Source organism: Gekko japonicus, unplaced genomic scaffold, assembly GCF_001447785.1.
Source record: "Gekko japonicus isolate JY-2015 unplaced genomic scaffold, Gekko_japonicus_V1.1 scaffold171, whole genome shotgun sequence".
Classification (NCBI taxonomy): domain Eukaryota; kingdom Metazoa; phylum Chordata; class Lepidosauria; order Squamata; family Gekkonidae; genus Gekko; species Gekko japonicus.
Window position 1 is genome coordinate 1,388,488 of NW_015175975.1, and position 13,359 is coordinate 1,401,846.

General features: G+C 41.4%; 1 protein-coding gene across 1 annotated transcript; it reads left to right on the forward strand.

Moving 5' to 3' along the window:
• The first annotated feature begins 9,082 nt into the window (after positions 1-9,082).
• Positions 9,083-9,865, forward strand: LOC107122973 (vomeronasal type-2 receptor 26-like). Its single transcript, XM_015426125.1, has one exon. It carries the CDS (start codon positions 9,083-9,085, stop codon positions 9,863-9,865), a length of 783 nt encoding a protein of 260 aa, XP_015281611.1.
• The last annotated feature ends 3,494 nt before the right edge of the window (positions 9,866-13,359 follow it).

Below are 13,359 nucleotides of genomic sequence, written 5' to 3' on the forward strand. Positions count from 1 at the left end.
CTCTTTCCATCTTGTTTTTCTTTAGGGACGAGAGGGACACTGACTATAGTCCACCATGACCCTATATGGAAAGCAAAAACTTTTTAGGTTTTTAGGTTATGTTGTAAGAGAAAACATATTACTTATCAGAAGATAGCAATTGGTCAAGGTTAGGGTTGCAGTCAGAAGACAGCCACATCTGTCAGGCATTCCATAGCCATATTTATCCCATCACAGGACGACTTGGAGCCAGGTTAAAAAGGCACCGCATCACAAGTGGTGTTTTCAGTTCCCTGTGCAGTCATTGCACATGGCCAGATGTCCGAATGTGGGGGTGAGTGCACAGAACAGCTTTGGCAGTCTGAACCTGCAGATTATGTGCATGCATGAATTTTGAGGGGTTTCTGGCAGAGCGCTCCATGGCTGAGGCAATGCAATAATGTGGATACTTTGCCACAGGATGTCTCCAGGGGTAACCCGCATCAGGGTGTGCTGTGTGGCTGATATGCCCCACAACTCTTTCAACCGGTTCAATTAGAGGTTTCATTGTATCATGCCAACCCGCCAGTGTGGTCATGGCCAATATCTGGATTAGAAGGGACTGAATTTCAAATGAGATTGAGTTTCAGAAACATATTTACCCATCTGATAGAAGAAAACACGGTAAAGTGTGATTATCTCCTTTATAATTATCAATATTCTTGGGATTACTTCATTTCAGCATCCCTAGGGTGTTTAAACTATCAACAGGAGAAGAAGAAAAAAGAGATCTAGAAGATTATACTAGAAATACAGCCTTTCACGCTGCAAGTTACTGGAAAGGCAGGGAAGACAGGGTGCTCTCAATCTGATCTACGTTATGTGAAATCAAATGCAGGAGATTATACTAGTCAGATTGCTTCAAACTAGAATGACTGCAATAGTCACATGAGAAGACAGAAATCTTTATTGTGATGAACCAATTGCAGAATGGTATCACTCATAGTGTTGGTTAAAATGCTGCTTTGTTCATCCATGTGCAAGGTTCATGATGCTAAATGCACCGTCAGTGAGCCCCTCTCACGTCTTTTCAAATATTTTGAAGAAGGAGATCTCTTCATTGGGGGAATTAGTTCCATTATCTCTGCTACGTCCGGAAACATGGATTTCAATGAACCACCCGATTATATGGCGTATGATATTCCCTTGTAAGGACTTTTCTCCCTCCTGTACCTATTATCTGAGCATATTGTCTCGTGTGATTTCAAAAATGTTGGCTTTCAGGGAACTGTCCTACGTGATGCGAGATGTAAGGGTGATTTTCTCCCCACTTATGCCCATTATTATTACTTATCAGAAGATAGTGATTGGTTAGGGTTAGGGTTGCTGTCAGAAGACAGCCACATCTGTCAGGCATTCCCTAGCCATATTTATCCCATCACAGGACGACTTGGAGCCAGGTTAAAAAGGCACCGCATCACAAGTGGTGTTTTCAGTTCCCTGTGCAGTCATTGCACATGGCCAGATGTCCGAATGTGGGGGAGTGTGCACAGAACAGCTTTGGCAGTCTGAACCTGCAGATTATGTGCATGCATGAATTTTGAGGGGTTTCTGGCAGAGCGCTCCATGGCTGAGGCAATGCAATAATGTGGATACTTTGCCACAGGATGTCTCCAGGGGTAACCCGCATCAGGGTGCGCTGTGTGGCTGATATGCCCCGCAACTCTTTCAACCGGTTCAATTAGAGGTTTCATTGTATCATGCCAACCCGCCAGTGTGGTCATGGCCAATATCTGGATTAGAAGGGACTGAATTTCAAATGAGATTGAGTTGAGAGACTGATCATTGCGTGAACCAATTCATTGTACTGCTACAACAGACAATATTTCTAATAAGATAAGAGTAATTAAGCATTACACACAATAATAGTAGGTCAATTTTATTTAGTTGCTCTTTGATTCTTATTTGTAGTGTATGGACTAATTATTATCAACATGTCTATGGCATTGGCTGTGAATGAAATCAGTGAAAACCACCACATCTTCCCCAATGTCTTTCTGGACTTCCGCATCTATAAAACCTACTCCAATGCAAAGAACTTCTCTTTACAAAGAATAGATTTATCTCCAACTTCATTTTTTTTCTTTCTGCAGTAATTACATTAGAGTCTCACAGCATTCATTCTCTAATGGGCTTTGAAAGATAAGAGAATTGCCTAAAATACACAAAAAGAATCTCTGGATGATAAAGGGTTGAATTTTAAGTGGAATTTGACCCAATCCATTGTACTGATATCACATTCAATATTAGTATTAAAAGTAAGTATGAGGCACAATAATAATAATACAACAATTTTTCCTGAGTTGGTTTCTGATTTTTTGTTGTAGTGTACTGACCAGTCATTATCAATATGTCTTGGCCATGGCATTTGCTGTGAAGGAAATCAATGAAAACCTCCAGATTTTACCCAATGTCACCCTGGGCTTCCGCATCTGGAACAGCTACTTCTATGCAAGAGAGACCTATCGTGTTGCAGTAGAACTTCTCTCAACAAAGAACAGATTGGTCCCCAACTACAAGTGTGACTTCCAGAACAATCTGATAGCAGTCATTGGAGGACTTGATGCCGAAACTTTCCGTTACATAGCAAGTTTGTTAGCTCTCTACAAGATTCCACAGGTAGGCTGAGTATGCAAAATATGAACTTCCACATCACATTTTTACATTTCCATGATTCAATGATCCTTCATATAAAATACTGAATATTTTAAAAAGCATGATTAATAAAAGATTAATTCTAAGATGAGAGTAATTAAGCATCACACACAATAATAGCATGATGAATAAAAGTGTTTAAAGAATGAATCATTGGTTATCAACATACATGTCTCTTAAATTCAAAAGCAGGGCCTTTCCATTCCAATATATCACTTTAATTCATCTGGATGGAAAGCTGTGATCATTTTAAAGTTGTCCCTGCAACTAAACTCCAAAGTGTGCACTACTTTTTTTAACTCAGAGAGAGGTATTTTGAAAACTTTTCAATCTCATTCTCTTGATTTCCCTCCCAATGTTTAATTCCTATAGCTCACCTATATTTCTGCTTCAGTAATAAATGAAAAATCGTCAGGTCTTTCTGTCTACTGTATGGCCCCGAATGAAGTCAAGCAGTACGAGGCGATTCTCCACTTAATCCTGCATTTCAGGTGGACGTGGATTGGGCTCATTGTTGTGGATGATGAACATGGAGAAAGGTTTCAGCATGCCCTGCTTCCTCTGTTTTTTCAGAATGGCATCTGTTTGGCCTTCACAGAAAAACTCCAAAAGGCCACAACCATAGATTATTATTTGATTGTGATGAAAGATGCATTGGAAAAATTTGTTTTGGTAATGGAGAGTAAAGCCAGTGCAGTTGTCCTTTATGGAGACACTGACACAGTCTCATATATTAGATGGACTATAAAAATGTCAGAGACAGAATTCACAACAGCAAAGCTTAAAGGGAAAGTATATATTATGACCATTCAGATGGATTTTGTGTCCTATTGTTATCAAAGAAATTGGGGGAAAGAGATCTTTCATGGTGCTATATCCTTCACAGCTCACACCAACCAGCCACCAGGATTTCAGCAATTTCTTCAGAGCAGAAAACTTCATATGAGTGAAGGAGATGGCTTCATCAGGGATTTCTGGGAACAGGCATTCCTCTGTCATTTTTCAGATTCACTGCTGGGGGTGGAGTTTGCTAAGAATTGCACTGGGGAGGAAAAGCTGGAGAGCCTTCCAGCAGATGTCTTTGATATGAGTATGACTGGCCCCAGCTACAGTATCTACAATGCTGTCTATGCTGTTGCACATGCTTTAAATGCCCTGCATTCATCCTGTAATGGACACCACAGGATGGTGGAGAGAAAGAAATGTAACTTCTTCAGCCAACCATCATGGCAGGTAAATATCTTAGGTAGAAAGAAAGCCATGCTTCTGGCGTCTGAAAGAGGATGCAATCTGTACAGCCTACTATGTCTCCAAAACCCATTCGTGAATTCATGTTCTTCCCTCCTTTGTTGACCCATTCAGCTAAAAATGCCACAATTCTTCAGCAGGCCTTTAGCTACAGTGGGGCATTTTGGGACTAGGCCCCCTGAGTTACTGGCAAGGTCCCACAACTTCCCATCAAGCCCAGGCCACTGAACGGTTGCAGGTGCAGGAAGGTGATGAATATTCCTTTAATTCGATTAGCCAGTGTCCCCCAAGAAATTGAAATGCCCTTAAACTAAAAATTCCTAGCTACAGGCCTGTTCTTCATGCTTCGGCCTTGTTCAACATTTACTCCACAGTTAACTATCTCAATGAGAGCTGAACACAGAGTGTCAATAAGATGAGCACTTGGCATAAATTTCATACTTCAATTATGATGGTCAAATGATGTAAGCGCGTGTATGCTTTTACTTGTAGCTTATTTCATATATTTTGTTGAGTTTGAGGTGGAGAACAATTTATCAAGAAGTGATGGATGAATGCAGAATCGAAGAAAAATGGGAAACACACACACACACATCATGTGGGAAGGAGAGTGTGGTATGAAAGGAAATCCAGGAAGATTTAATGGAAAAGTGGTTGCATCCAACTCTGTATAAGAATCATCCCAGGGGGGCCCAGGAGTGTATGTAATTACTGTGGGGAAATGGTCTTGCAAGTCTATTTTTGGTCCAAGAGGGAACCTAGATGCAGGGATTGCCCACAGCCTCCTCACCTTACTTCTACTTGATAATAATGACAATAGGGGTGCATAGATCAATCAACCCAAATTCAGCATGTTAAGAAACTGATTTGAAATAAGCAATGAGTGCAGGCAGCATTTTGAAATAACGATGGAATGAGCAAAAATCAAAAGAAAGTGATTCAAGGGCAATCCTTTAACACTAATACTGTAGTGTTGAAAAGTGCCATAATGAAACAGCTGACTTGTGGTAACCTGTAAAATATTCAGGGAAAAAAGAGAGGTTCAGAGATGGTTTGCCATTGCCAGCCTCTGAGTAACACCCCTGGACTTTCTGGGTAGACTCCCATCCAAGTACTAACCATGGCCGACCCTGCAGACCTGAGTTCTAACAAGATACTGTTATGCACGTGGACCGCCACCGCGGAACAGGCCAGAGCTTGGATCCTAAAACAATGGAAATTTCGGATCCTGGATCCCCCAGCCCCAACAAATAGCCACCTTGGTGGGACATTCAACCCCTCCATTGGGAATGGGGGGTGCTGGGTGGATATGTATATGTATATAGTTGGCCCTGTTGGTCGTTTCTAGTTAGTCTGTTTGTGTGAAGTATAATAAACATATGCTACAGTATGTCGTCGTCCGAGTCCTCCATGCGGCAAACCCAGTACTTTTCAATATGTACCCTATAAAATGGATAGAATAAGGATAGCTTATTAATTCTTGGAGTTGAAAGTTTCAGGAATGATCCTTTATCCTTGGGTCCCAGTTTGAGGTTTCTCCCATTCATTCAGTACTGCATGATGATACGGACATTGTAATGGAGTTCTGGTGTGAGAAAACTTTTCGTAAGAAGGCAGGTTGACAAAGAGAGTACACAGAGGAAGGAGAGCTGCTTCCTCATGTTGAAGGGTTTTGAAATCTCTGTATTGCCCACCCAATTCAGTCATTTTCCCTTTCCCACTGAAAGAGGAAGATCTTGATCCCATTTGGTCTCCCAAGGTCTGTGTCTTCAGTGTGATCTTTCTATCTTCTGTTCTTCTTGTGCTAGGACAATCTTCCTACCTGTAGAGATCGATGGCTCTGGTGCTGGGAGATGAGTCATACCTATCCTACTTTCCCCTTGTCTACCTACTAGTTTGTAAAAGGAATTTTGTACCCTCTGAACTTTTTCAGAGTACAGAGAACCATTATTGCTAACCTTGATGTAAATTCGAGGGTATAAGGCATTTCTTAATAATAATTAATCAGTATTATCTGAGAAAGAGCATCCCAGTTATGGTCTCAATCTTTGTGGGACTAATTCTATCAAAGTATCAATAGTGAATTAGGAATTCAGATGCTGCAGTCTACCATGCTTCTCACCAAGGGATGAACTTCCCACATGTTCAAGAATCCTTGCTCTTCAGGAAGAACTTGATGTTCATGGTACATGTCCTTTGAAATTACCCTACCTATGGAGGGAAACAAAATTCCTTTTAAAATAAATACATACAGAAAGGAACAGAAAATCTGAATGTGTGTGATAGCTACAATAAAATCATATATTGAAGTATAAAATAAAAAAGTCAGGCAAAAGGAATTTAATATATTTTTTAAATCTATTAAGAAGCCAATATTATCCTGCACATTGCTTCTCAATGAACAAGTGAGCTAAGACTGTGCTTCCTTGTTCAATCTAGCTTCACCACTTTCTGAAAAGGGTCTCATTTAATAACAGCGCTGGGGAGGAAATTTCATTTGATACCAGTGGAGAAGTTGCAACAGGGTATGATATCATCAACTGGCTTGCTTTCCCAAATCAGTCTTTTTTTAAAGTGAAAATTGGAGAGGTTCATCCAGAAGGTCCAGCAGACCAAATGCTTACCATGAATGAAGATGACATCACATGGAACAGCTGCTTTAACCAGGTAGGATAGGATTATACAATCAGGCAAAACATTAAAGAAAAGATCTTAATACACACTGTTCTGCTTGACTGCATCGCAAACCCTCATTTGAAAATGGATGATAGAAGGAATAGCCACTGTGGGATAATTTAAAGCAGACAACGATAGGTTTAGGGTTCTCATCCCTTTTTCAAACATCTTCTCTCTAAATGCCCTCTTTCCCCCTTGGCCAAAGATGATATTGGAGATTATGGGGCCTCTCCCTGGTGATTATAATAAGAATTAGGTGAGGTGGCATGGGAAATTTAGCTGCAGACTACCCAAAGTTTCTTTGTTTCAAATTCACATCTTACCTTACTTCTTGGATTCAGGGGGAATACAATAATAATTAAAATATCCCCATAGAAAAATAAGGATAAAATATAAGGCTCTAGCTTCCTTCCTCTTAACCCCCAACCTCTTAACCTGCTCTGAAAATGCCAGCATTACTCCAAGAAGAACAAGTGGACTCAGTCCCTCTAGAATACCAGCCTTCCCAACCAGCATTGTGTGGATTCAGTTTCAGTTTGTTCAGATTGTTCTGACTTAGCCAGCCAACTGCAGCCTCAAAGCCCTGATTTAGAATCAAGATGGACACAACAAGGTGTTCTTATTGTTGTTTTTAATTTTGAGGATGCTGCTTACAATATGGGAATAAATTGTGATCATAGCAGAAGAGTGATCAAAGTGTCTTTCTGATGTCCTCTATGCACATCTTTTAAAAATGGTATCATATTCAAACCTGTGAACTCCATTACCACCCTAAAGGTGGGGCCTGGAGTTCTGCCGAGTCTACCAATTACCTCCAGATTACCAAGATTAGTCCCCCCGGGGGGCGGGGGGAAGGCAATTTTGGATGGCTGATCCTATGGTAGCACATCGCCTTCCAAGTTCCCTTCCCTCACTCCACTCATTCTAGGCATCATCAAATCTCCAGGCAATTGAAAGCTTGACTATACAAGCCTATAGAACACCCAGAGTGAGAAAAGAGCAAGAATGGAGGGTGTCATCCTTCCTCATTTTCATAATCTGAAAAAGCCCTGAAGAACTAATTAAACATAAGGCACCCAGTTATGCAAGAATGAAATGCGCACCACACCACAGAGGAGAAGTGAATATTCCAGGCCACTGACCATTAATAATCTGGAGAAATGAACAGAAGATCATTTTAGATATATATTTTTTACTGACTGATGGTTTTCCTGTCTCATTTATGCTTCAGACACAGCCCCTTTCAGTTTGCAGTGAAAGCTGCCTTCCAGGGTTTTGGAAGAGAATGAAGGAGGGGAAGCCATTCTGCTGCTATGACTGTATGCCATGTCCAGAAGGGAAGATTTCCAATCAGAAGGGTAAGAGATTTACAGTCCAGTCCTAAACATGGCTTCACTTTTCAAAGTTTAGAAGTGAGCCGGTGTGGTACAGGAAGTTGGAGTGCTGGGGGAAGCCTGGGGCAACCCTGGAATTTATCCCTGCTCTGCCAGGGGAGTCTGCTAGCTGATCTTCAGTCAGTCACACATTCACAGCCAGACCTAACGTAGGAGATCATTGTAGGGCTAAAAGAATGCAGAAGAGAATGGGTAAGCTGTTTGGGGTCCCAACTGGAGAGAAAGGCACATTGTAGAACAAATCCTAAATAAATAGATTAATTAATTAAAAACAATTCAGTTTGATTTGGTTTTAGATATAATGATATACATTAGGATGATGATCTTAGGTGAGGTGGAGATCATACACGTTTGTTTTTTGTTAATATAAGTAAGCTTAGGTAATATTTATAGTATTTTTGAGATATTTATATCCCCACTTTTCTCTGATGGTGACCCAAAAACAGACTACCAACTTCATCCCCCCCCCCTCTTATCCTCAGCCTAAACCTGTGGCTTGGTTAGACTGGGCAAGTTAGTGCCTATCCCAAAGTCTCCTAGTTAATTTCTATGGCATAATGGGCCTTACAGTCCTCATCCAGCATTGTACCTACTCAATCCTATTGGCTCTCTGTTAGCAGCCCCAAGTGGGAGTAGATAGCAGTGACATCAAGTGAGCAGAATATTTTCCCCAACGGAGTAGGGCCAGCATTGGGAGTATCTATATTTATCAGTGAGCCATGCCCCATACCCTGTTATTAGAGGTTTGGTGTGAGATGGTAGGATGCTGGTGGACAAGTATGTCTATTCTCTGATGGATGCCCTTGGACCACTTCTTTTCCATCACTTGAATAACTTTCTTTAGAACCTACATCTAACAATTTGTGATGAAGGTACATAAAATAATTCCACATTCAAAAATATTATCTGAAAGAAATAGGGAAGTGTTTCAAAAGAAGATTAAAATAAATAAATCATGTGCTAGGATATGGGACTGTCCAGCCTAGCAACAACAAGCTGATGTAAACAGGGATTGGTTGTGGAGTTATGGATGCTGTGATACCCATCAATGGGCCCTCGAAAAGAATGTGTTATGAGAACAATTATGGCATATGGATAACACTGAAGCTAACCCACCTTCTCTCCTTCTAGGAGTCTTTATAAAGCACCACAGCAGCCCCATTGTCAAAGCCAACAACCGGAACCTCACCTATTCTCTCCTGATCTGCCTCCTCCTTTGCTTCCTTTGTGGTTTGCTATTCATTGGTCAACCACAACAGGTGTCATGTCTCTTCCAACAAACCATGTTTGGCATGATCTTCTCAGTTGCCATTTCCTGTATGCTGGCAAAAACGATCGTGGTGGTCCTGGCTTTCCTAAGCATCCAACCAGGAAGCAGCCTGAGGAAGTGGGTAGGGAAAAGAGTAGGCAATTCCATTGTGATTTCCTGTTCCCTTTTCCAAGCAGCGCTTTGTTTAGCATGGCTGGCAACTTCTCCCCCATTTCCTGATGCTGACATGTACTCAGAGACTAAAGCCATTGTACTGCAATGCAATGTGGGGTCTGTCACCATGTTTTACAGTGTCCTGGGCTACATGGGCTTCCTGGCCACTGTTAGCTTTGTGGTGGCTTTCTTGGCCAGGAAGTTACCGGACAGTTTTAATGAAGCCAAATTTATCACTTTCAGTCTCTTGGTCTTTTGCAGCGTTTGGTTGTCTTTTGTTCCCACCTACCTGAGCACCAAGGGAAAATCCATGGTGGCCGTGGAGATCTTCTCCATCTTAGCCTCCAGCGCTGGACTTCTGGGTTGTATCTTTGCCCCCAAATGTTACATTATTTTGCTGTGGCCTGAACTTAACAACAGGGAACAGCTGAAAAGAAGAAAAGAGGACTAATGTAAAGAACTATGGTTAGACTTAGAATCTGCAAATAAAACTTCATTTATCCATCCATCCTGCTGTTTGTCTGATGCACACCTAATTCAAGAACAAATCTTAATATAGGTCTAGGAGTCTGAAAACTGGTAAGTGGATTCAGGATTTTCCTTTGGAAGCCACTCATTTTTTGGGGGGAAAGACCAAAAACCTCAAACTTGTCAATTTACTTCAGAATGGATCATGTAATCTCCAGAAATCTTACCCCACCACCCTTTCTGCTTTGGAAACCTTGCTTTACTGAGGCAGTCATCACACATCTGAAAAGACAGCTAGATGACTCAAAATTGGACATTTTTTATTTTAAAATTCAACATTTAAAGGGAGGTGATGGGAATGTTGTATGTTCTATATGTATTTTATTGTCGGTATTTGTGGTGTCATTATGTTAAGTGTAAGTTATTTGTGTAGTGTTGTTTATGTACACAGTATTAATAATAAAAACTTATATCAAAAAAAATCAACATTTTGATGTTATAAATACTGAAAACTCAAAAGAACATGAAGTAAAAAAATCAGATAAGCAATAATAATACAATAAGTATTAAAAATCCAACACAATATATCTTAACAATCGTAAGATCTCAAAATCTTTGTAATCTTGCCATTCTTCAAGAGCTTGTAAACATAGTTTTTGCCCTTTAAAATATTACCATATCTCTATACGAGGGTAGAATACCTTTTTCTGAATTCTCTGTTTAATCAGCTGAAATGCACCCACAAATGGGGGCGTAGCAAATCCAAAAATAGACCCACGACCTCAATATATGTTAGCCAATTTGAAATGGACAGATTCTGAAAGAACAGGGGGGGGACTAGTTGCCACCACACAATCTCAATGAAGATGAAAGCCAAGGTATTAAATTCAATTTTTAAGAGTATGGGTTCCCAAAGAGACCACCCAGTGGGTGTGGCAGTGTTTGGGCAGAAGGACCATGGCTCAAATATTAGATTGGTACTACATTTATAGCTTGTTTTGCTTCTCCTACACTTCAAAATGATATGAGAGAAATTGTTCATTAACAGTATTCCTTTATGCTAGTTGATGCTTTGTTTCTGATATTGAATACTGTAAGTTCCCTCCCCAAGCACTTGAACTACCCAGTGCCCAATCTAGTATGGGTACCTCCTCCCATTCATCAGCATCTAAGAATGCTTGTCAATCTAAGGCCAAACCAGACCAAACCATTGTGAGCAAAATCTGCATGGGAACAAAGAGCCTGTGTGAGGCAACATGATTAATGTTCTTTAATTAAGTTGAAGGGAGCCAGATCTGCATTGACATAAAAGTTTGGGTGAGTCAAGATAGCTCCTGTGCCCTGACGAGGAAAGTCCAGGCAAGCCCAATCTTGGCAGATCTGAGAAACTAAGCAGGGCCGACCCTGGCAAGTATTTGGATGGGAGACCTCTAAAGAATACCAGGGCTGGGAGGCAGAGGAAGCCTATCAAGCCACTTCTTTGAACATCCTACATAACCCAGTAGGAGTTGCCAGAGGTTGACATGAGTTCCAGGCACAGGCACACACCCACACAGACACAGAAATGCAAAAGTACTGCAAAAAAAGATAACTCTTGAAACAGGATGGAGCATAAATTGATTACTTGAGTGCCCTTCTTGATTGAGCAAAGAAAGGGAAATGATGACAGTGATTTCCTTGGGCTGGGCAGACATCTCTGGGATATGCCAGGATGTTCCAGTGTTGAAAAGTCTTTTATTATTGGGAAAGGAAGTGAGGTCATTGTTATTGAGAACCCAAACTGGGGATGATTGCACTTAATCAGTTTGTAATTCCAGCACACCCTACCACTTTCCTAGTTTTTCATGGCTGTACCCAGGTGCCTTTACAAGATTCTCCAGGTTTCTGGTTCACTGGCATATTGACTTTAAAGGGGGGTGCCTCTTAAAACAACTAAGTCCAAAATAAGATGTGGATCTCACTAACCAAGGTGGTCCTGGCTGGAGGAGGGGGCATGGTCCTTACAGTTCATACATTTCACCATAGTGGCAAAGATGGGATAATAAGAACCATATTTACCAGGGATTCCCTCCTATATGTTTGCCAGTATAAAATGAGACACGGTATTACGGGCGGGAGGGATCTTGAATATTCTTGAAGCCATGAAGAAGTCACAAGTTTACCAAAAGTACTTCAGTTCCAAGTTTGCCCAGATTTCTACCTTGTTTGGCCAGTACCCCTTTGTGGCTTATTGTCATTCCAAAACCTTCCTTCCTACCGGAGAGCCCAGCTATAATTTCCAGGTATGCTGTAAAGAACCTGGATACTCAACTTGAAAAATGTTATTATTACCCCTGGAATTATCAGCTACGATTAATATACTGTTTGTCAAAGCCCCTAAGGAATTTCAGTTATGGTTAGATAAACTAGTCACAAAGATAGTGAACTCTGCTATAACTATATCTTTTGCCATTCAGAGGCCAGGTTAGGGAGTAGAGACAGATACTGCTGTAGGGTTGCCAAGTCCATCTTCCACCCCCAGCGGGGGACTTTGGGGGTGTTCCTGGAGGGGGTGGGGCATCCCCAACATGATGACGTCAAGTTGGGGATGTCTGCCTCCCCCCCACCCGCCCGTGCGCTGGATCTCCAGAAACGGCAGTTCCCTGCACTTAAAGTAGCCGGCAGCCGGTGTTTCCCCTTTAAAAGCAGCTGCGTTTCTCTTTTAAGAATGAAGCTGGCATTTCCCTGCAAGCTTGCGGAGTTCGCGCTTGGGAAGAAACACACTTAAAGGGAGAGAGATGGGTGGCTGTGGGTGTTGGGGTGGGGCTTCCCCCGCCAGCCATCTGGCTGGTGTTGGGTAGGACCCCTCCCAAAATGGGGGACCCCTGGCAAAATGGGGGTGTGTGGCAACCCTATACTGTCCTGTCAGTCTGATTGGGAGAGTGGCAAATCTATCTGAAGATACCAGACTGTTTTAATGATGCTGACTCTCCTAGTAACAAGAATAAGGAGGAACCCCAGTTCAGATGGACAAATCATGCTAGTGCTTCTGATTCTCATGCTGTTGACACACAGAGAGAGTGAGACTGATATTGCTAACTGTACTCTCCATGGCCCTCTCCCTATTCTTCAAACATATTTCCAAGAAGGAGACATTCTAATTGGGGGGATTGATTCTCAAATCGTTATTTTTTCAAAAGATACATCTTTCAAGTTTCAGCCAAATGATTTATTAGTTGACATGCTCTTGTGAGTAGGGATTGATTCCCCCTTCCATAAGTGTTATCTGTCCCGATTATGTATATGGTAGGCTAGACATACAGGTGGCATTGAATTGTAGGTGGGCTACAAATGGAAAGTAATAAATAAATAAATAAATAAATAAATATGAGTAGGGATTGATTCCCCCTTCCATAAGTGTTATCTGTCCCGATTATGTATATGGTAGGCTAGACATACAGGTGGCATTGAATTGTAGGTGGGCTACAAATGGAAAGT